This window comes from Diabrotica virgifera, chromosome 7 (genome assembly GCF_917563875.1).
Source record: "Diabrotica virgifera virgifera chromosome 7, PGI_DIABVI_V3a".
NCBI classification, from domain to species: Eukaryota; Metazoa; Arthropoda; class Insecta; order Coleoptera; family Chrysomelidae; genus Diabrotica; species Diabrotica virgifera.
In genome coordinates, this window is record NC_065449.1 from 102,188,830 (window position 1) to 102,213,415 (window position 24,586).

Sequence of the window (24,586 nt, forward strand, 5' to 3'; positions counted from 1 at the left end):
AATTAAAGACTTACTTGACTTCATTGAAGGTGAAATGGAAATAGGTAAAAGATTAAGTAAAATAGGAAAAGATGATTTAAAAAAATAGAATAATGTTATTAGCAATGGAATATGGAAATATGGAAGGACAAATAAAAATATTAAAAGAAGAAAATAATAGACAAAGAATAGAATATGAAAAATTAAGAAAAATAACACAAACACAAGAAACGAAACAAACATATGCTGCAATAACATCAAAACCAATAAATAATAAAACTGAAAATCAAAAACTAATAGAGACACAAAAACAAATAAACACTCTTTTTATAACAAGTGAAACAGCACAAACTGGAAGAAAAGTACAAGAAGAACTTACAAAAGTTCTAGATCCAGAAAAAAATAAATTAAAAATAAACAAAATGAGAACATCAGGAAGAGTATTAATAATTGAAACTCCAACACTAGAAGACATTGAAAAAATAAAAAATAATGAAAAAATAAAAGAAAAATTTAAATGTGAACTTCCAAAAAAAAGAAAACCACTAGTAATAATGTATGATTTACCAAGCAACGAAAAAGAAGAAATTATATTAAATAAAATATATACTCAAAATTTTGAAAATATAACAAAAGAAGACTTTACAAACAATTGTAAATTAAAATTTAAGACAGGACCAAGAGAGAAATCTACGGTCCATTATGTATTAGAAGTATCACCTGATATAAGAAAACAATTAATAATAAATAAAACATATGTTGGTTTTACAAGTGTAAACACAAAAGATTACATAGTGGTAGCCAAATGTAATAAATGTAATGATCTAGGACACGTAAGCAAACACTGTAATAAAGAAACAACATGTAACCATTGTGGTGAAAATCACGAAAGAAAAAATTGTAATAAAACAGGACAGCCAAAGGTATGCATACCTTGCAAACACAGAGGAAAACAATGTAATAAAGAAAATAAAAATTGTACAACTTATGCTCTACTTTTAAATCGTCTAATTCAAAAAACAGACTATGGTACATAAATATTATTTAAAATTTAATTAAAATTAAAATTAAAATGAAAATTAAAACTAAATTTGAAATTAAAATTAAATTAAAATTAAATTTTATAACACTAAAAATTAATATAATAAAAAATAAAAAATTTCAAAAACATAAAAACCAATGTGATGCAATGGTTAAAAACAGAGTCATGAGAACAAAAAATCATACTTTAAATGCTAAAAATACAAAAAATATAAATCATAATATAAAACAAAAATACTTTAAAAATAATAAAAATTATTGTATCAGAGAAGAGGAAATAAACTCAGATAAAATAATTAAAAATAATAAAATACACAGATATGGTGATAAAATACTAAAAATGAAAATTTATTCGATTCTAATAAACACGGAAACCAAAACGAAATTAATAAAAAAAAAACACAAACCAAATTAATTAATGACAAACAAAACATTCAATATAAAAATAGGACAAATAAATGGTATGAGAAGTATCACAGTACTACATGAAATAAGAAAAACAGCAGAAGAAAATAGTCTTGATATGGTTTGCATTCAAGAACCATACACAAGACTAGGAAAAATTCAACACATGCCAATTAATGCACAATGTGCAAGCATAGGAGAAAATCCAATGGCGGTAACCGTATTATTCAATAAAAATATGAGACTTCTAATTCTAAAACAATTTAGTGATCGACACTGTATCTGTGTAGAATTGCTAACAAAAGCAGGTAAATTTATCATAGCTAACCTATATTGTCAGTTCTGTGAAGATATTGATGAATACGTGGAAAAGATAAGAGCTATATTTATAACATATAGAGAGGAAAAAGTTATAGTTGTAGCAGACGTAAATGCAACATCAATATTGTGGAATTCAACTCAAACAGATCAAAAAGGATTATTAGTAGAAGATTTAATGAACTAGAGTTGATAGTACACAATAAACCAGGAAACCCACCAACTTTTCAAAACAGAGCTGGTGCGGCTAGCAATATAGATATAACAATATCAAATGTTGCAGTAGCACACCTAGTTAAGGATTGGAAAGTGATGGAGCATGCAACAATAAGTGATCACAACCTTATAACTTTCAATCTTAATAACCTAAATCCACGTAATACGGAAATATCTTCGGTAAGATACAATATAGGTAAAGCAAATTATGAACTATTAAAGTCTGAGTTTCGACCACCTTGTCTGGTACAAAGGGGATCTAATATAAATATTGCAACAAAAGAATTAACCAAACAAATTAAAAAAGCAATGGATATAGCAATACCAAAAATAAAAGAAAATAGTAAAGTAAAAAACTCAGCCTGGAAGGAAAACCTCACAAGAATGAGAAGCAGAGTTAGATATGCGCGAAAGCGATATCAACGATGTGGTATCTATCTTGAGAGGCAAATCCTTCTAGGTGAGTATAGAAGACTAAAACAAGAATATAAACAAGAAATAAAAATAACAAAAGCTAAAAGTTGGGAAACCTTCGTATCAAGACACTTAGAATTAGATATGTGGGGAATACCATATAAAATAGTTTCTAAAAAAATTAGATGTCCGACAATGCTTTCTACTTTAAAAAAAGAAGATGGAACATTTACAGAAAGTTGGGAAGAATCGGCCGAAACATTACTTAATGTATTATTACCTCCAGATAAATTAGAAGGAGAAACAGTAGAACAAAGAAATATAAGAGAAGAAATGATACAAGAATACCAAATAGAAGAAGAAAGAGAAATAGAGGAATTCACAGAAGAAGAAGTATATGAAAGTATGAGAGAAATGAAAAGAAAGAAGGCACCTGGACCGGATAATATTCATGTTGAAATACTTCAAGCATTGTCGGAACAAATAATTCCAGTACTAACATCATTATATAATGAATGTCTTAGACAAAGAAGGTTTCCCAATAATTTTAAACAAGCAGAAGTTATAATAATACATAAAGGGGAAGATAAAGATCCTGCCTTACCGAAATCATACAGACCGGTATGTTTATTGAATACAATGGGAAAATTACAAGAAAAATTACTATGTAAAAAATTAAATCAAATAAGAACAGAAATTGGATTACATCCTGGTCAGTATGGTTTTAGGAAAGGTAGATCAACAGAAGATGCAATAAATAAAGTATTTGAAATAGTAAACGAAAGCATAAAAAAGTACGTTTTAATGATCTTTATAGACGTGTCTGGGGCTTTTGACAATCTTTGGTGGCCGTCATTCTTTGAAAGACTTCGAAGAATGAGATGTCCAAAGAATCTGTACGGAAGTCTCAGAAACTACTGTCAAGACCGATATGCAAGCCTAAGCTGTCCCAACAGGAAAAAAGACAAAACATATCACAAAAGGATGTCCACAAGGATCAGTTTGTGGACCTATGTTCTGGGATGTAATGCTAGAGGAACTGTTGGAACAATTGACTATAGATCCTGAAGTGCTTGGAAGCATAGCATATGCAGATGATTTGTTGTTGATCATAGATGCAAACTCAAGAAGAGAATTAGAAAATAAATCAAATGAAGTATTAATAAGAGTAAATGATTGGATGAATAAAGTAAAATTAACAATATCAGATTCAAAAACAACATATAGTTTAATAAAAGGAAATTTAGAAAGAGATCCAATTATAAAAATTAGAGGGAAAACAATAAAAAGAAAAATGGAAACAAGATATTTAGGTATTATAATAGACGAACAAAAATTATTTACAAAACACATGAATTGTGTCTGTGAAAAGGCAACAAAGATCATGCATAGCATTGCTAGTCTAGCACAGAAGGAATATAGAATTTCGTTCCGACAGATGAGAATATACCTAAGTACAATACTTGCATCAATTGTAGGGTACGGTTCAAGTGTATGGGCACATAGATTAATAAATAAAAAAAACGCAGAAAAATTAAATAGAGCTCAGAGAGGATTTCTTGTAAGAATGACGGGAGCATTTGGAACAACTGCAACACAGGCACTCACAGTTTTAACTGGAGTAATGCCAATGCATTTAGAAACACAAAAAAGAGCATGTAATTATTGGCTAAAAAAAGAAAAATATGAAAAAATAATACAAATAATAGGATTAGATATAAGAAATAAAAGAGAATTAAAAGAAATAATAAATAGAAAAAGACAAAATGAATGGGAAAATTCAACAAAATCTAGACGTTTATACAATTTTATACCAATATTAGAAAACATTCCAAATTATTTTAATCCAAAACAAGGCTTAATACACTTTTTAACAGGACATGGACCGTACCCAACATATTTGGAAAGATTTAACTTAAAAGATGATGCATATTGTGAATGTGGAGAACTAGGTACACCAGAACATATAGTGTTACATTGTGAAAATACTATAGAAAATGAAGAACATAGAGAAATGAGAAGAAGATTAGAAAGAATTGAAATAAGAGATATATTACAAAATAAAGAATATTTTGAAATATTAAACAATCTCACACAAATAATATCTAAAAAACAACAAGAAATCTATAATAATAGAAGAAGACAACCAATAATCCAACCCTGATGAAGTTGAGTAAGATAAAGTTAAAATAAATAAAATAAAATACAAATTCAAAAATAGATATTTACAATTATAATAATAATTCAATATAAAATAAATAAATAAAAATAATAATTCAATACATAATTCATAAAAATAAAAAAAAAAAAAAAAAAAAAAAAAACTACCAACTCTCTTCTGAAAATAGAGGACTACCAACTCTCTTCTGAAAATAGAGGGACTGTCTTTATAACTTAGAAGGGAGTTGATAGTACCAAAAATATTTTAAATTGTTTATTTAACTTTGTTTGTTATACGTAATTAATAGATTATGGCAAATTGTTATTGTAAAAATAGATTTAATAGTTGAGTAAAAAATGTAAAAATATAAAAAAAAAATATCTGTAATCCCATCAGGAAAAAACGACCTGGATTAGTCACTAGAGGCCAGGTCATATGTATAAATAATAAATAATAAAAAAAAAATAACTCTGTAAGTATCTGTCTTTCAATACGGAACATGCCTGCTACTTCATACGTACTTGGTCGTCGTTTTCAATGAGAGTGTCACTTCACCCCTACCCGAAGACACAAAATGGAAGGGAAGAATTAATCTATTTAAAGAGATGAGCCCATAAGGCCCCATCTATTTCCAAATCAAATCTTCTCTTGGGGTGAGTTTTGTATTCTAAGCTTTTTATAGTCTACTTTTAATTTTTTATGATTTTTTTACCTAACCTCGACGTCACTCTCTACGTGTATTAGTATCTTAATTTTGAATATTTCATTTCATCTATTGATATGCTTTTAGTAATCAAATTATTTAACTAAAGTATTTTTCAGCTAACAAGACCGCTTTGCCATTAAATGCTGATAAGTTTGTTACTAGCGGAGCAGATAAGCGGCGATATATCTTACACTACCTTTATGAATAACATTTTACTGGTCTGTTGTTTCAATCAGCACTCCTCAACAAGTTATCGTTTATTGGTTTTAATATTTTTTTGCAATAGTACGAGTACGGAATATTTATTTAAACAGTGAATTTATTACATGTTATTTTTTTTTAATTTCTTCTGAGGTAGTAGGTTTACCCAATAATCAAAGTTATGCCTTTACAAGAACATATTTGAAAAATAAGGAGTATATACCATGTGTCATAATAAATGTAATCTTCTTTATTCACACTTTAAAAATTTGTTTAGTATGTATGTATTTCTTAAAGACACACATCATTGAAAAATGATTCATGCTATTTAAAAATATCTTTCTGTTAACGACACTGTTATCGACAAAGTAGATCAAATTCAAACTTGTCATCAAATTACACTTCTGTGTATCGTTAAAAATTAATGGATGGTCGTGGGTTGTATTGGTGTTGTTCAATAATTTACCAAAATACATAATCAGCAAAAATCTTATTTAAAACATGCGAACGGTTTTTGCAATCACAATCAATGCAGTGTTTATGCCTGTTATTATAGCATTGGTTGTTAAATAATTTGTGTTCGATTGTTTCGTCTGCTGTACAACCCTCGTCCTTTTTAGGGTGTAGTAGTTGTATATAAGTACATACCTATTTTTTTATAGTAGTGTAGTGAAGCGGTACTTCAAAGTAAAATGAATAATTTGGAGAAACGTAGAGTGTTGTCTCCAGAAGAACGGCGTTTAGTTCTGAAAGTCGAAAGTTATTTCAATTTGGAAAAAAATAATATGGGTCCATTGACATCTGTTATGACAGTTCAGAAACGCACATGTGATGCTTGCGGTATCTCAGAGAGGACATTCCGAAGAATTTATAACATGAGTGAGGATAAAATAAATAAAGTAAGCAAGAGAAATCGTCGACATCCAAAAACTTTAGATTTGCACCAGTCAATTAAACTTGAAATTAAAAATATTATACAATATGTATAAAGCCAAAGAACATGTAACAATTAGTGCTGTGTTACAAAAAATTAAAGACAAGGAACTGTGTGATATTAGTTTAACAAGTTTGTGGAGAGTGCTGAAACATTTAGATTTTCGATATAAAAAGACAAATAATAGACAAGTATTGTGTGAACTGTCCAATGTTGTTTCAAAAGGGTGGCATTTTTTAAGAAAATACATGAACAATAAAACGTCTGATAGTCCGAGGCAAGTTGTATTTTTAGATGAAACTTGGATTTTCGCTAAAGGAAATATGTCAACATCATCCTGGCAAGATGGCACCACGAAATGTTATTCTTCTAATCATTCCGGTAATGGTAAACGCTACATTATACTTCATGCTGGAAATGATGAGGGTTTTATTCCGGACGCTAGTTTAATTTTTTCGTCCACAAAGAATACAGGTGATTACCATGGAAATATGGATGCAAATATTTTTGAAGAATGGTTTGAAGAAAATTTGTTGAAAAAATTGGAGCGACCATCCATAATAGTGTTGGATAATGCATCCTACCACTCCAGAGTAGAAGAGAGATTTCCTTCAAGCAGCTGGACAGAAGAAGAAATACAGTTGTGGTTGAAAGAAAAGAAAATTTATCACAGTGACATATTTTTAAAAGTTGATTTACTTCAGAGGTGTGGAGAGCACAAAATTCAAAAGAAATTTGTTACTGACCAAATGGCTCTTAAATATGGCCATGAAGTTCTTCGACTTCCCCCCTACCATTGCCACTATAATGCAATTGAGTTAGGTTGGGGTATAGCCAAAAATTTTTATGATAAACATGCGTCCAAAACAACAGATGACGCTAGCGTTCTTAGTTTATGAAAAGAATCGCTAGAACAAATAAAAGCAGAACAATGACAAAATTGTATTAGACATACGGAAGACATAATCGTTAAGTCTTTTCAAACCGAGCGAGTTATAGACGAGGTCCGGCCTCTAATTATTCGGATAGACAATTCAGATAGTGACGACTCTGATAGTGAAATATCAGACAGAGAATAGGACAAATCGTTTGCTAAAAAGAAGTGTTTCGGGAATTCAATTCGGACTTACAAAGCGGTGTGTTTTAGTTAAAAGTTAAACGATAAAGTACCTTCGGTCTAATTACTGGACTGTATACTTTCAATAGCTTTGGTATTAATTACTGGACTGCACGTGTTTAAACCTTTTGTTTTGTTGAAAACTCGGAAGTGATTTAGGGCCAATTTGTTTCAAGGTTATATTTAATACAGTGTCTGCAGAAACTAAAGTCTTGGATGTATTTTATTCAAATTTGGACATACCAGCAACTTGGCAAGTATTTTCCAATTTTACTGCATGCAAAGCAATTCGTATAATTTTCACTCTACGCAAAATAGAGATTTATAGAGCCTTCATACATTCATGAACATTTGATGTCGACAAATAATTTTGAGTAATCGAAATATTCCGTCCCACTTCTTTTAGCACGCCCTGTATATACATATTATAATCATTTTATTTGCCTTTGATACAGTAAAATCCAATATTATTACTGAACATAAAATACAGGAAATTAAATATTTTTACTTTTCAAGCGATAAGAATTAAATATTAACGCCCCACTGATCATATCTTAATTACATACCGGCCGTCATAGGGTAAAATGACTTTATTCCGTCACTATTAATTTTATTTTATTCTTTTGCCAATTACTACTTTTTACGATTATTTGGCAAAGCTCGTTTTTAGTTTTTCTTCTTGATGATATGTGTCTTTATCTTATAGTTTTTGGAAAGAAATCAACCTTTCCCTCTTCGGGAACCTAAGCCTCACACATCACCGGTGATGCAACTTTAAGGCGAATAATGAGACCATGACATCCAGACTACAGCCCCCAACATCTGCAGGGATCTGAGGCCGAACATCTGCCCAGGTCTACAAGAAGTCTACAGTAGTACCATTCGACATCAAGAAGTTACCATCGAACCAGATACCAAAGCCATAAGTATAATCTACAAATTGTTAGTTTTTGGCAAGAATTTGAATATATTTGTTAATGCATCTGATAAGTCATATTTTTATTATATCTTTATTGAACAATAAACATGATTAGTTAAAATATTGTTTTGTTTGCTTCCATTCTGAATTTTCATAATTCATATCTAAGATTAGGACAAGACGAACACACACCCTGAGTGACTGAGCTAGGCTGGGGTGAACGATAGCTATCTTAGTTGATTGGAATAATATTTTCGAATATTGTTTTAATTAGCTGGGGTAGTCTATCGCTTCTTTCGTTTCCGAGCATAAAGATATTTTTATTCATATCAAATATGAGAATATTTTCACAACTAACTGTACATAAGAGTACTACTCAAGCTGAGTATTTGCTTCTGTTGTTTATTCATACCACGTGGAGTATTTACTCCAAAATTTGGAATATAAACTAAATTCTAATTATTATTCATACGAGCCATTATTTCTCACGTATTTAACTTTTTACTAACTTACGTGGTCTAACATTCCAAGGTAAATCAGCTACAGTTCTTATTCTATCTTTTCCTTTCAAATCTCTTTCAAACGAGGTTTCCCTCACCGGTTTCTTTCTTTCCCAACTCCTCTCTCTGGATTTGGATCTTCGACGTACTGGTGAATTTTTAGGAAGAGATCGATTTCTGGAAAGTGATCGATTTTTGGAACGAGGATTTCTGGAACGGGAGCGATTTCTGGAACGGGAGCGATTTCTGGAAAGGGAGTGATTCCTGGAACGAGAGCGATTTTTGGAACGGGAGCGATTTCTGGGACGGGAACGATTTCTGGAAAGGGAACGATTTCTAGAACGGGAGCGATTTCTGAAGGGTGACTTGGATATTTTGTAATCTCTACCTCGATAGTCCCTCGACCTGTAAAAATTTAAAGAATTTTATATAAAACCACAATTCTATATAAAAAAAACTCTACTACAACGTACTCATGATTATGACGTAATCAAACAATATGAAAATCAGTGTGTTGTAAGTTTCTGGAAAGGGGACGAGAGGACGACCAAAGTAGACATGACAATATAAGTTTTGTATCTTGGGTTATACCAATACTAATACTTTTCGCAGACACGTAAAGATGTCTTGTGCATGTGTCTCCAATGTATCTAGGTGCATACGGAAAAAGAAAATGATGATAACGTAAATCACCATTTCTATACGCGCGGAGAAGAATATAGTCAGATATCATTCCTGATCTCTCATTATATTTAAAAGCAATGGTATTTTATTGATGCAATTCTTTGATATCTCTTCTGTTGTTAGGTTTGGTTTTAAACAAGACAGATCTGAGTGTATTGGTTGTTTTGAATGTTGTTGCGATGTACTTATTTCCTATTCTTTTTAAATTTTCTGATAAGCTCTTTACATATTGTATTTTTGTCATCTTTCCTTCTGTATCGTGGAATTCCTTGTTTATAAATAGCAGGTTGTTTTATCATTACATCCATTACCCCACAGTATTATGGAGATATGTAAATGATGTTTTCTCCATTTGGCCTCGCGTACTAAAAGCATTGAGTACATTTCTGATGGGCATCAACAACAAAGAAGAATCAATCAAATTCACCATGAAAAAAGAAAATATAAATAAAATACACACTACCAAACCTAATAACAAAAGAGAGATCAAAGAACTGCATCTATAAAATACCATGAGAATGCAACAGCTGCTATGTGGGAGAAAACACAAGAGCACTAAGTGTCAGCAAAAACGAGCATGAAACATACATCGAAAACCTTTGAGATATAGAAAAAGTCAAACAATACGGAATGCACGTAATTTTCTCCTTGTTCTTCTTCTTCTTCAGGTGCCGTCCTCGTTCCGAAGTTTGGCTATCATCAAGGCTATGCGTATTTTTGATACCGTAGATCTAAATAATTGGCAGCTGCTGCACTTGTACCAATCTCTTAAATTCTTCAACCATGAATGTTTTCTTCTGCCAATGGATCTTTTACCTATTATTTTTCCCTGAATAATTAATTGTAGTAGCTGGTACTTTTGTCCCCTCATTATATGTCCCAAGTATTGCAGTTTGCGCTTTTTAATAGTAAGCGCAAGTTCTTTTTCTTTCTGCATCCTTCGCAACACTTCCATGTTTGTCACTTTCTCTGTCCACGATATTCTCAGTATCCTGCGGTACATCCACATCTCGAATGCTTCTATTTCTCCTTGTTGCCATATTCTAAATTGAAAAAAAAATACATAGGGAATAATCAGATTTTTTTGACATTCCATTCCTATTACAGCGAGCATTTCATTGGGCAGAATTAGTGACGAGTTTATATGACGTCATTATTATATTTGGAGAGATTGTAAATGGTAACTGACGTCTGTCATAATATTGGAGGTTAAATACAATGTCAAATTATTATTTTCAAATAATATTTTATTTATATAGTTTATTTTAACGACAGTTTATGGTTTAACCCCTTACCTTCCCTATCATTGATTGGTCGATTAGGTTCTTAATAGTTTTGTTGTATAGGTTTAGTTAGGCGTTAATTTTTTTTAACAAACAAAATCTTACATAACCTTCTATATTACAACATGAATTTGACACTTATATTACAGATATTATCTTTGTTTCATATTCTTAAGGCAATGGGTACATAATTCGCAAATATTTTACGTGTATCCCTACTTTTTCTGTCTTTACACGGCAAATTACGTGTAGTAAAATTCACACTGGTATGGATATGTAAACATTACTAGAATGTCATTCTATTTGAAAATGTCATCATTATTAATATGTATTATTAATATATTGTTATTATGGAACGCTTACAATTTTGAACATCTTTAATAACAAAATACTTAAATCACAGAATATATTATCCTGATGTATTCTCTGCTTGGATCTTCCACAAATAATACACAATAAATAACTTTTTATTTAAGTTCACGTCTTAAATCAATTATTTATCAAATACACTATATATCAATAATATTTAAGAGGATCGGTACGTTTTTTCGGCTGCAATGCTATTCAAATGGGGATTCATTTTTTTCGAATCCTGAGAAAACTAATAAGTATTTTTAAAAAATTTAAACGCAGATTGAAAGATTACGTTATTAGCGAGGGCCGAAAGTCCCTGAGAACTTCTATAATGTTTATTTTAATAAGTTACAGAGAAGAAAAACTAAGAGAAAATTTAGTGTTATTTTTAATTTCAAATATCTCATTCAAAATAAAGTTTTTATTCATTCTAAGGACTTTCGGCCCTCGGTAATAATTTAGTCTTTCATTCTGCGTTTAGATTTTTTAAAAATATTTATTGTTTTTTCAGGATTCGAAAAAAATGAACACAATGTCCCTGGTAATTTTTTCCAAATCTATCTTTGTCATACAACGCACTTAGTTGAATAGAATATTGTCAGTCAGACACTGACAATCAGTGACAATTTTAAATAATTATTTGACATGAATCGGGAATATTTTTAGTTGTTGATTAAGTAATATTGATATATAGTGTATTTGATAAATAACTGATTTAAGAGGTGAACTTTATAAAAAGTTATTTATTGTGTATTATTTATGGAAGATAGAAGCAGAGAATACATCAAGATATATTCTGTGATCCAAGTATTTTGTTGTTAAAGATGTTCAAAATTGTAAGCGTTCCATAATAACAATATATTATTAAAAAATCACTTTAACACGTTTCCGCTTTTCTCGATTGAGTATTAGTTTTTGTTGTAGGTACATATAAATTATTACAATCACTGAATACATAGCTAGTGAAAAAATTATCACATTTATTAACTGAATTATTAATTTGCAATTATACAAAAAATAACAGTTATCCAAGAACATTCAAAAGCCATCCCTTTAAGCTAGTTATGACATTGTCAAGTAGAATGACATTCTAGTAATATGTACATATCCATACTAGTGTGAATTTTACTACACGTAATTTGCCATGTAAAGACAGAAAAGGTAAGGATAGCCGTAAAATATTTGCGAATTCTGTACCCATAGCCTTAATCAATAACTCAAAATATTCCCGATGCAATGTCAAATATTTAAAATTGCCACTGATTGTCAGTGTCTGACTGACAATATTATATTCGGCTGAGTGCGTTGTAAGACAAAGATAGATTTGGAAAATATTACCACGGCATTGTGTTAATTTTTTTCGAATCCTGAAAAAACCAATAAATATTTTTAAAAAATTTAAACTTAAAATGAAAGACTAAATTATTACCGAGGGCCGAAAGTCCCTTAGAATAAATAAAAAGTTTATTTTGAATGAGATATTTGATATTAAAAATCACACTAAATTTTCTCTTAGTTTTTCACCCCTGTAACTTATTAAAATAAACATTATAGAAGTTCTCAGGGACTTTTGGCCCTCGCTATTAACGTAATCTTTCTTCTGCGTTTAAATTTTTCAAAAATACTTATTAGTTTTCTCAGGATTCGAAAAAAATGAATCCCCATTTGAATAGCATTGCAGGCGAAAATACGTACCGATCCTCTTAAAGACAAAGAGAAACAGTGTAGCCGGTAGCTGTTTTGGTAAATATACATATGTTTTTTATTCGGCAACAGCGCTTTCCTGCTAAACCTAGCGGTAGCAAAAAAACTAATATATTATAAAAAATTTGTTGAATTTGTTTGTCGTCAAGTTTGTTGTACTGGTGAGTTATGATGTCATTAAATCTGTGACGTGCATTCCTTTTTGTTTGAGTTTCAGTATACCATATTTGGATCATAATTTTTCCTTCGACACCTAATTTGCCATTTTATCTGTTTTAATAACGGAGAAGATGTGTTTACGGACGGACGGACAGACATGGATGATTCAAGGTTTTCACATTTTAATGTTGTAAAATGGGCGAAAAAAAATACGTAGATCAGTAGCGTGAAAATAAAATGTTTTTATTGATGGAGAGTAGTTGGCTCATATTGCCCGTTTTCTTCTACATCCAAGAGTTTTGTGCTTTCATAGTTTATGTGGTGTGGTGTAGCGTGCAAAGAAAATTGTCAGTTGTTAAAATCTCTCGTATGTAATTTTTTGTTTCGGGAAAACTCTTCATAAAATATGGATATATAATACCGTCCCTACCATTTCCAACTATCGAATGTGAAAAATCGGGTTTTTCAGATTCGATACCTTGCTCTCGCATTATACGTGATACATCTTGTGGCAAATTCTCGTTATTGTAGCTTGATTAGGAGCGCAGGAAATATGCTGTTTAAACCATCGAATATGAACATTTTTTTCATTTGGTTGACTGCAAACTGACGAAAATGGTTATATTCGATACTTTTGTTTTATATAAATATAACTAAATGTATATTTGTAAAACGCTAAATGTCGAATGTGTCACATTCGTTAGTTTGTGTTGTAATTTATTCAACAGTTATTCAATCATAATCTGTAAACTGTCGAAAATGCTAGACTGCTGAGAAGAATAATATGCACGTGTTTACAATTTGTGCGAATTTTGTTTCAGTATTGCTTCCAAGAAATTCTTGTGAGGCAGTTTATGATTTCATTTTAACAGATTTTCATTATTTGATTATACAGTTATTCGCTGTTATACATTCGCTACTTTGAATCGTCGGACCGAAACAAATCTTTGATTAATACAAAAATCAAAGTAACGAATGTGATTTTTTGAAAAGAAAAAAATGATAAGCAGTTCAAATTAGTTATCAATCTAACAAGGATTAAACATTACATACAAAAAATATAAAAAATTTCCCATTTGTCAATGCGCTGATTTAGGAGTCTCTAAAAAAAAGAGTTATTTTGCTCTCCTGAAAAGTACCACTTTTCACATTCGATAGTTGGAAATGGCAGGGAAGATATTATGTATTTTTCTTAAGAATATAATAGTATGAATAAAAATGGGATGTGTCACTCCGGGAGTGACTGACCAGGGGAAGCATAGCTTTCTCATCTTCTACGCACGGAGCGATGTTTTTAATTTATTTGCATCTATTTACTACTCAACGTAGTGTGTGGTCGCGCGATCTTTCGTTTCATCGCGTTTCAGTAATTTTTATTTTATCATACCTCTGCGAGATTCACCACACCGATCAATACATTCCGTCCGTAGTCTGCGATAAGCACGCTATGCTTGCAAAAAATAAAAATGTATCTTAAAGCGTCCACTATAATACTCGCGAAGTTGATCGAAGTTCAGCGAGCACGAGAGTGTAGAGAGGTACTTCATGCGACTTCGCTTCGCCTCGGCCTACTTCCATTCTGTGGCGGTTTTTGCGACCGAGTCAAAGGAATCGAAGTCGGTATCGGCCCGCGTGAGTGTGTTCCTCACGAAGTTGAACGAGTGTGTAGTGTGATGGTACACGACAACCCTCACGGAATTTTCCTAATTTATTTGTTATAAAAATAAGGTCATAATATTATAATTGCAATTTGTATTATTTATTACGATAGTAGCAAAGTCCAAAGTATTGAACTCATTTAAAAGACTGCAAAGAAAGCACACGTCAATCGTAATGGACGTATAGTACCTCACCATATATGGTCATACATATTGGCACTGTTTTTAACTATAACAGATATAAATAGGAAGGTCGAGTACCTGAGACATCGTTGTTGTCGTTGCACTCTCTAGCATGTGAAATTGGGGTTGCTAGACGAAGACACTACCCCGAACAAACAAACTTAAACTTTTTACAGAAACTTTATTCTTATATAATTAAATGTACAATTACATTGCGTTGACCTTGAGATAGGTCGGGTATAATCCATTTCTCGGTAACTATATCCCCTGACTACGCGCTAGAGAGTGCAACGACAACAACGATGTCTCAGGTACTCGACCTTCCTATTTATATCTGTTATAGTTAAAAACAGTGCCAATATGTATGACCATATATGGCGAGGTACTATAGGTACATTAAGAATGACGTGTGCTTTCTTTGCAGTCTTTCAAATGAGTTCAATACTTTGGACTTTGCTACTATCGTAATAAATTATACAAATTGCAATTATAATATTATGACCTTATTTTTAAAACAAATAAATTAGGAAAATTCCGTGGGGGTTGTCTCGTACCATCACAGTAGTGACGTGTACTTCGGACAACTTTCGCGAGAGTGTGGAGCTTGCTTAACATACCTTGAATTCAGTGGAGAAGGTCGTCTACCGTAAGATAAATCTCTAGATATAGAACGCTTTCGTCTACCGGAAGATAAATCTCTCGATATAGAACGATTTCGTCTACCGGCAGATAAGTCTCTTGACATTGAACGATTTCTAGATCTTGAACGATTAATACGTTTAGGACTATTTCGTATTTTTCTGCCTCTTGATTTTGGACTCTGAGAACGAAGTTTCTGTTGCTGTGGACCAATACCTGAAATATAATAATATTATTCATAAATGAAGAAAACAATGAACTAATAAATAAAGATTGTAACTGAGAAACAATAAATAAATAAATACTAAAGCCTCGGCGCCATATAGCCTTCCTATAGCCAATCTGCGCCGATGATCAGTCAGAAATCGTTTAATTCGTAATAAAATTTCATCTAGTTGTAAAATTTGGAACCATTTTGCCGGCAATAATTCACCAACTACACTAAGCATCAAAATTAACGCACCACATTAAAAATGGGACATTTTTGATGTTTCGTATTTTCTAAACCTGTTGTCTGATTTGAGTGATTTTTCTAGTATATTATAGCTTTATTCTTCAAATTGTTCTGAAGCTATTTCCTTGTGGCATTTTTATAATTAACTATTTTTAATGGGAAATAAGCCACAATTTTACCAAAAAATGATTTTATTAACGTTTCGAAGCCCAAATCGGGTTTCGTCGTCTTCTACTTTAAAATGTATAATATACGTCTGAATTGCCAATATAAATGAGTCAGATTAAATAAATTATTAGAAGAATTTTTTTACTTAGCAACAACATTTTTGTTATCATTTTTTTGGTAAAATTGTGGCTTATTTCTCATTAAAAATAGTTGATTATTCTTCAAGAACATCGATGTAATAATATTATTGCTAAAGAGTTAAGTGTCATTGTATACCGGTTGTAACAATGATAGTGTGTTTTTTCCTCAAAGTTTGGAAAACCCTGTGGAATATTGTAGCGTATATAAAATATTGAAATTAAAACTCAACTGTAGACTTAGGCTTTCTTAATATTTTGCTTTTTGATTCATTCGATTATGTTGGATAATAAAAAAGATAATGAAAAAGCCTTCGATCGAGTACAACATCATAAACTCGTACATATACTAAAACAACTCGACATAGATCAAAAAGACATTCGTTGCATAGAGGCTCTTTACTGGAATCAAACAGCTGTCGTCAAGGTGGATAATGAAACAACGCAAGCTCAAAAAATTCTCAGAGGTGTAAGACAGGGATGTATTCTCTCCCCACTACTGTTCAATCTATATTCAGAAAGTATCTTCCAGGAAGCTCTTGAGGAATGCGAAAGCGGCATCAAAGTAAATGGTACCTGGGTCAGTAATATACGATATGCGGATGACTCGGTTTTAATAGCAGACAATATAGAAGACCTCCAAAACCTTCTTAATAAAATTGGAGAGCATAGCGAGAACATGGGACTTAGCATCAACATAAAAAAGACGAAGTTCCTTATAATCAGCCGTCAATTATGTCAACATCAAAATGCAAGACTAGCATATAACAACCAAGATGTAGAGCGCGTAAGAAAGTTTAAGTACTTGGGAACCTGGCTCTGTGAAGACTGGATGTCGGATATGGAAATTAAATGTCGGATAGAAAGAGCCAGAAGTGCATTCATGAAATTCAAAAACGTCTTTACGAACTCTGACTTTGACCTAAACCTAAGAGTAAGATTCACAAAATGCTACATAATTATGGTCGGTGCTCCTATATGGCATGGAAGGATGGACTTTAAAAATAAACACAATGAATAAGCTAGAGGCATTTGAGATGTGGATCTATCGACGAATCCTTAAAGTTCCCTGGACCGCAAGAATAACAAATGAAGAAATCCTGAGAAGAATTGGTACAGAACGACAACTGGTGTGCACAATTAAACAGAGAAAAACGGCATACCTGGGACACATAATTAGTTATGAAAGATATCAGTTTCTGCAAACCTTAATTGAAGGAAAGATTGAAGGAAGAAGGGAAGTGGGCAGGAAGAAAATGTCATGGCTCCGTAATGTCAAACAATGGACAGGACTAAAAAACATAGGAGACCTAATACATACTGCAAGGGATAGAGAAAAATGGTCAAACGTGATCGCGAACATCCATTAGTGGACTGCATAAGAAGAAGAAGAATAAAAAAGTTAGGTACTTTAACAACTAGCAATGTTATTCATCAATACAGGGTGTTTCTAAATAAGTGCAAAAAATTTAATTCTGGATGAAAAATAATGACCGTTTGCTTATAAACATGTCCGCAAATGCTTTGTTTCCGAGATACGGGATGTTGAATTTTTTCTTACAAACTGACGATTTATTTATTGCTCTAAAACTGATTGAGACATGCAAATGAAATTTGGTAGGTTTTAAGGGGTAGTTATTGGGCATTTTTTGACATACAATTAAGAATTTTATATTCACCATTGGCGTGCCTACGGGTATAAACATTTTAGATACATCTCGTATTCCAGGTATTCCAAACTTTGAGGAAAAAACACTATCATTTTTACTTAAAATAAATCTATAATATACTAAAAAAAATCACTAAAATCGGATAACAGGCTTAGGAAATACGAGCCATCAAAAATGTCCCATTTTTAAGGTGGTGCGTTAATTTTGATGCTTAGTGTATTATTCAAAGAACTAAAGGCAACAATTATCCTAAAGAAATAAGGGATATGATAGCCGAAAAGAGGAAACTACGACGAAACTGGTACATGACTAGAAATCCTGCAGATAAAACTATTTTAAATAATGCCACACAAAAAATAAAGCGAGAAATCAAACGCATTCAACAAGAATCCATAGGAGAGTACCTTAGTGAACTAAGCGCTGATAAAACGGCAGATTACTCTCTGTGGAAAACAGCTAAACGATTTAAAAGACTAATTATACAAAATCCTCCTATTAGGAATAGCAATGGCATCTGGGCTCGTAGCAATGAACAAAAAGCTACAATATTTGCAGATCATTATTTAGAAAATACATTCAAACCACATGATGGAGAAGAACTTCAAGAACAAATTGAATTAAATTATGAAAACACACAAAATCAACCCTGTTACTCCTAATGAACTAGAGGCAGAAATAAAGCACAATTTGAATCCGAAAAAAGCGCCTGGCTTCGATCTTATTACTGGTGAGATTTTAAAGCAGCTGCCGAAGAAAACTATCATAAAACTGACCCACCTTTTCAACTCTTCATATAGACAAATATGTTCCGAAGTTGTGGAAAGTGGCAGAGCTGATAATGATAACTAAACCTGGCAAATAACCTCACGAAGTAACATCGAACAGACCAATATCACTCATCCCTGCGATAGCAAAAATCTACGAAAAAATGCTCCTAAAAAGGCTAAGGCCAATAATTGAAGAGAGACAACTAATCCCATCACACCAATTTGGTTTTGGAGAGAGCCATTCTACTGTTGATCAAGTGCATAGGATCACTGACATCATAGAAATGGCACTGGAAGAAAATAAAGTTTGCACCACTGTCTTGCTGAATGTGGCCCAATGCAAGGTGTGGCACAAAGGATTAATACATAAACTGCGCTATCACCTTCCAGAACAGTACGCTCAACTTTTAGAATCATACACACCAGACAGATGCTTTAGATTATTAGAGTAAAGCAGGAAGAAGCATACTCTGATTTGAGACAGATTAGAGCTGGTGTTCCACAAGGAAGTGTCCTTGGACCAGTTCTGTACATTTTATGCACCAGAGATATCCTTCAACTACATCAAGATACTATTGCTAATTTTGCAGATGACACAGCAATTATCTCAGTTGGAAATAATCATCAAGAAGCAGTACATAACCTTCAAAACTCCATAGGTCAGATAGATAAATGGACTAAAGCATGGAGAATCAAGTTGAATGAAACCAAATCCATACATATTGATTTTATCAATAAAAGAATACAATACATACCAATCAGAATAAATGATATCCAGATTCCATATGAGAATACTGTCAAATATCTGGGTATCACTCTTGATGCAAGACTCCGGTGAAAAGCACACATTAAAAAGAAAAGACAAGAGCGTGGAATAAGATAAATGTATTGGTTGCTACTCTACAATCAAATCCTCAAGCCTGTTTGGAGTTATGGCATACAACTATGGGGTTGTGCCAGCGAAAGTAATGTACAAATATTTCAACGCTTCCAAAACAAGGTACTAAGGAACATCATAGATGTCCCCTGGTACATTAGAAACAGTGTCATCAACAATAATCTGGGAATCGACACCGTTAGACAGACTATCTCTAAACTTGCACGGAACTACGAAGATAGGTTCCATCGTCACGTGGATGTTGAGGCCCCCAGCTACTTGACAACAAGAACCAGACCAGACGACTCAAAAGAACTAAAGCATATGAGCTAGTGTAGTGCGCATTGTGCGGTAGTGTACACGTTAATTGCAGTGTAAATAGGCCATATGCTAATATAAGCTAAAGAAATACTGCTGAGTAAGACTTTAGCTTAGAAAAATGTAGTTAGATTAGGTTAAAATTAAGTTACTCATTGTTCTATCAGTGAACAGATTGTAATGTTAAGGTACGATTCCGATATCGACGGCAGGCGGCAACTGCAGACGGCAGTTATAGTTATACCATGACATACGTATTTACCTTGCACTATTAATTTGTATAATTATTAGCAACTGACATTTTTCCGGACAGCAGTTGCAGTTAGATGTCGGAATCGGTCTCATACAAATTAATAGTGCAAAGTAGTGACGTCTGTCACGGCGGCAACTGCAACTGCCGTCTGTCGCCTGCCGTTGATGTCGGAATCGGACCTTAACTCCGACAGAAGCATTAAAAAAATAAAATTTTGCCGGCAAACTGTAGGAAAAGTTTGACGTGTATTGAAGTCCTATCTAATAGCCTATTTTAAAAATAGTGTGCACTAAAACCACTAATTTTTTTATAAGGTGGAGTGGGGTAAGTTCGGACCGGTAAGTTTGACTTTAATAATATTTTTGTATATTATATTTCAAATATTTAACATTTTCTTGGTATCGACGTGAAGTAACATTACTACGCTATAATTCGCATTGACAAAAACACCAATTTACATTGGAAATTAGAACTTTTATAAAAAATTAGAAAAAACAGTAACTATTCCGAACTCGTAAACAGCTATTTAAAACTCAATAAAATTTATCTTCATATCTTATGGGACAAAATCGGAATTACTAATCCGTCATTTATGAAATGCTTTTTGCCAGATTAAAATAAGTTGCTTAGTTTAAAAGTTATACATTTAAATATAAAGAATGGTTTTTTGCATGGCATTTATGCGCCTGTCCGAATATTTATCAATGCTCCTTTAATTTCTTCTGCTGATTACGCTCTTCGGTTCGTTTTTCTAATATAATATCTAGCAAGATATCATAAAAGGTACAAAAAAATCTTTAAAATTGACTGGAAAAAGCACAAGTCCGGTCTTACCCCGCTACATGCTCCGAACTTATAGAATAGAATAGAAATATGCTTTATTGCCACTGAAATTTTTTACAATTTTATGGACAAAGCTTACATACAGTCAAAAGAAAAACATAATATAAATAACAAATAACAACTACAATTTACTAAAATTAGATAAATCGTCAATAATGTACAGTATAAGATATAAAAGCCAAGACAAAAACAATTTATTGCAAAATTTATATAAATTGCAAATTGAACATACAACAAATAAAATAAAATAGGTACAACATAAGGAACTGACAAATTTATGCTACTGCGTATGAAACCCAAGTTTCTTAGTTATTCATTGAGAAATTCTTCAATAGGGCTTTTCATCGATTGTCATTTGTTTCGAGCTTCTGTCATGTGTCACATAATATTAATATATCTACATCATACGTCTTTGGTTTGTATCATTGGTATATGCCAATAACGTATGACGTAGATATATTAATATTATGTGACACATGACAGAAGCTCGAAACAAATGACTGTGAATGAAAAGCCCTATTGAATAATATGGTCTTTTGGATAAATAGGCTTTTGTCATTTTACGGAACTTAGGGAAAGATGATGCAGATTTAAGTTGTAACGGAAGATGATTGTACAGTTTCTTTGCGGAATATAATATAGATTTCTTTACTAACTCAGTGGATGGAATCGGTAAATAAATATCAAAGATTGAATTTCTGGTGGAGTAAAGATGATTGGGCCTTGATGGAAAGACATGAAGGTGTTTACGAATTAAACAAACCGTTTCTAGAATATATAAAGATGGAAGTGTTAAAATTTCGTGATCTCTGAAGTAGCTTCTGCAATGTGTAGATCTTCTGAGGCCAAACAGATATCTTATTGCCCTTTTTTGCAATCTAAAAATGACATCAAATTGAGCAGCTGTATTAGAACCCCAAAAAGGAAGACCATATCGAAGATGAGACTCGAACAACGAAAAATATGTTATTTTAGAAGATGCTAAATTGAGTTCCCTTGAGACAGATCTTATTGCATAGCAAGCTGAGGCGAGTTTCTTACTTAACGAATCGATATGAAGGGACCATTTGAGGTTGCTGTCTAAAAAAATACCAAGAAATTTTACAGAATCAACGGTACTGATCTGGCTGTTATTAAGAGGCAAAGGTTGAAGAGCTCCTTTATAGGATAATGCTACTGTTTTATTTACGTTAAAGGAGAGTAAATTAGAGTCAGACCAGGTCTTTATCGTCAGTAGATACGAAGTTATAGTTTCATGAAGAGATGCAATAGTTGAGTTGCTCCAAGTGATACTGGTATCATCAGCAAAAAGAAAAATTTTCCCATTAATTTTTAAATTAGTGATGTCATTTATAAAGATAAGGAACAGTAGAGGACCCAATACTGAACCTTGTGGTACTCCACATACAATGTTTTTGAGACTAGAGTCAGTATCATTTGCTCTAACTAGTTGTTTCCTATTATTCAAGTAGGATTGGAACCAATTCAAAGAAATACCACGAATTCCATAGAAATTTAGTTTTGTAATCAAGATGTCGTGATTTACACAATCAAAAGCTTTGGCATAGTCGCAGAAAACAGTGGCAGTATAAAGATTATTGTTTAGTGCTTGGTAAACCTCATGTAGTACAGAAAACATGGCATCAGTGGTACATTTATTTGTTAAAAAGCCGAACTGATTTTGTGATAAAATGTTGTTATCAACGATAAATGACATAAGTCGAGTTTTAATGAGTCTCTCAATAATTTTGGAGAGCACCGGTAGTAAGGCAATAGGTCTATAGTTGCAGGCATCAGATTTTTCGCCACCCTTATGAAGAGGAATAATAATGGCTGTCTTTAGACACTCTGGAAATTTACCTTTTTCGAAGGAATCATTAATTAGTGAGAGGAGGATTTCCAACACATTTTCTGTGAGATTAGAGAAAATTTTTATAGATAGTTCATCAGTACTACAGGATGATTTGCTTTTGATACTATTGATTGTTTGGATCAGTTCAGAGTTATAGACTGGTCGTAAAAAAAATGAATTCGAGACCTTTTTTGAATTAGGAAGATAGGAAATGGGATCTTGTTGCGGCAAAATTGTTGATGATATATTTTTACTCACATTAACGAAGTAGTCGTTTAGACTTTCAGGATTTGGAAGGGAAAATGATTGAGCTGTGCGAGTTTTATTTCGAAGATCGTTTATTATAGACCAAGTTTCTTTTGCAACACTTTTAGAGCTTCCCAGACGATTTTGATAATAGGCTTTTTTAGCTGACCTGACAAGTTTTAGATATGTTGTCCTGTACTTCAAGATATATTCAGTGACAGCAACATTGGTAGTAAATTTCTTGATGTATAGTAGTGAACGCATATTCTTAGCTGATATGCGAATACCTTTCGTAACCCAAGGTTTTCGATGTTTTGGCTTAATAGGAATTAAAGGAAATGCCTTATTGAAGATGTGGAGAAGCTTATCTAGAGAAACACTGAAATTATAGTCCACGTCCATAGAAGGAAATCGCCACTCAGAAGTTAAGCATAAATTTTGGAATTTACGAAAATTCTGGGCGGAAAAAATCCTACCTAAACGTCGGGTTTTTGAGGAGGGTTTGCTGAAGATGTTAAACTTCGTATACACTGCTTCATGATCAGACAGTCCCGCATTAATAACTGTAGAGCAGACATCAAGGGGTGAGAAATCTGAGACAATATAATCGATTATGGTAGATGTAGTTTTTGTAATCCTTGTAGGAGAATTAACGTGCATTGAGAGACCATACGATTCAAATATGTTTGCCAGGGACACTTGGGTAGCACTAGCAGCAGCATAATTAATGTTAAAATCACCGCATAGAATTTTTCTGCTTTTTTGAGGCAGGTCATCTAACAAATTTAGCAGGTTCTGAAAAACTTGCCCCGTGCACTAATATTTGCGGTGCAAGACCAGAGTAGTGATTTTTCCAGTAAATTTCAAATAATCGAAAAGATTTATTTCTTTAACGTAAACTATAAGCAATGTTCTTAATACTTACCAAAAATAAATGCACAAGACACAAAATTTGCTGTAAAATACCGGCACTTTCTTCAACAGCTCTAGGTTAGATATCTATTACTCATGTACTCAGATTTTATAAATGGCAAAATAGTGGCAGAATTACTTCTGAGTGAGAGACATCTATGTCAATCAGTTCATACTAATCTAGTACAGATTTCTACTTATTAATTTGTACAATTAAATGTATCTTATGATACATTTAGAGCTAATACGTTTAATTTAATTTATATATTATAATGCTTTTGTCTTGTTAGACACGTTAATACTGGGTTGATCAGACTCTATTTTTAGTCACGGAAAATTATTCTCAAATAGTATTTTATGCCATTTCTGTTTTCTATTATATTTAATAGGAAATAACCACTATTTTAATTGAAAATATACTTATTTCGATGTTTCAAATTCTGGTTAATATATAACTTTTATTTTACTTTGAACAATTTCCGAAATAACAATTGAAACTTGGAAGTAAACTTAT

General features: G+C 32.3%; 1 protein-coding gene across 4 annotated transcripts in view; it reads right to left on the minus strand.

Annotated features, from left to right (window-relative positions):
- The window catches only part of LOC126887888 (uncharacterized), a 168,895-nt gene that overhangs the window by 35,865 nt on the left and 108,444 nt on the right, over positions 1 to 24,586 (minus strand). For all 4 annotated transcript variants that reach the window (XM_050655783.1, XM_050655781.1, XM_050655784.1 and 1 more), the window contains 2 exons: positions 15,554 to 15,791; positions 8,925 to 9,316 (listed from right to left, as the gene is read on the minus strand). In XM_050655783.1, the coding sequence (XP_050511740.1) occupies positions 8,925 to 9,316; positions 15,554 to 15,791 (630 nt within the window). The remainder of the gene's footprint in view (positions 1 to 8,924; positions 9,317 to 15,553; positions 15,792 to 24,586) is intronic.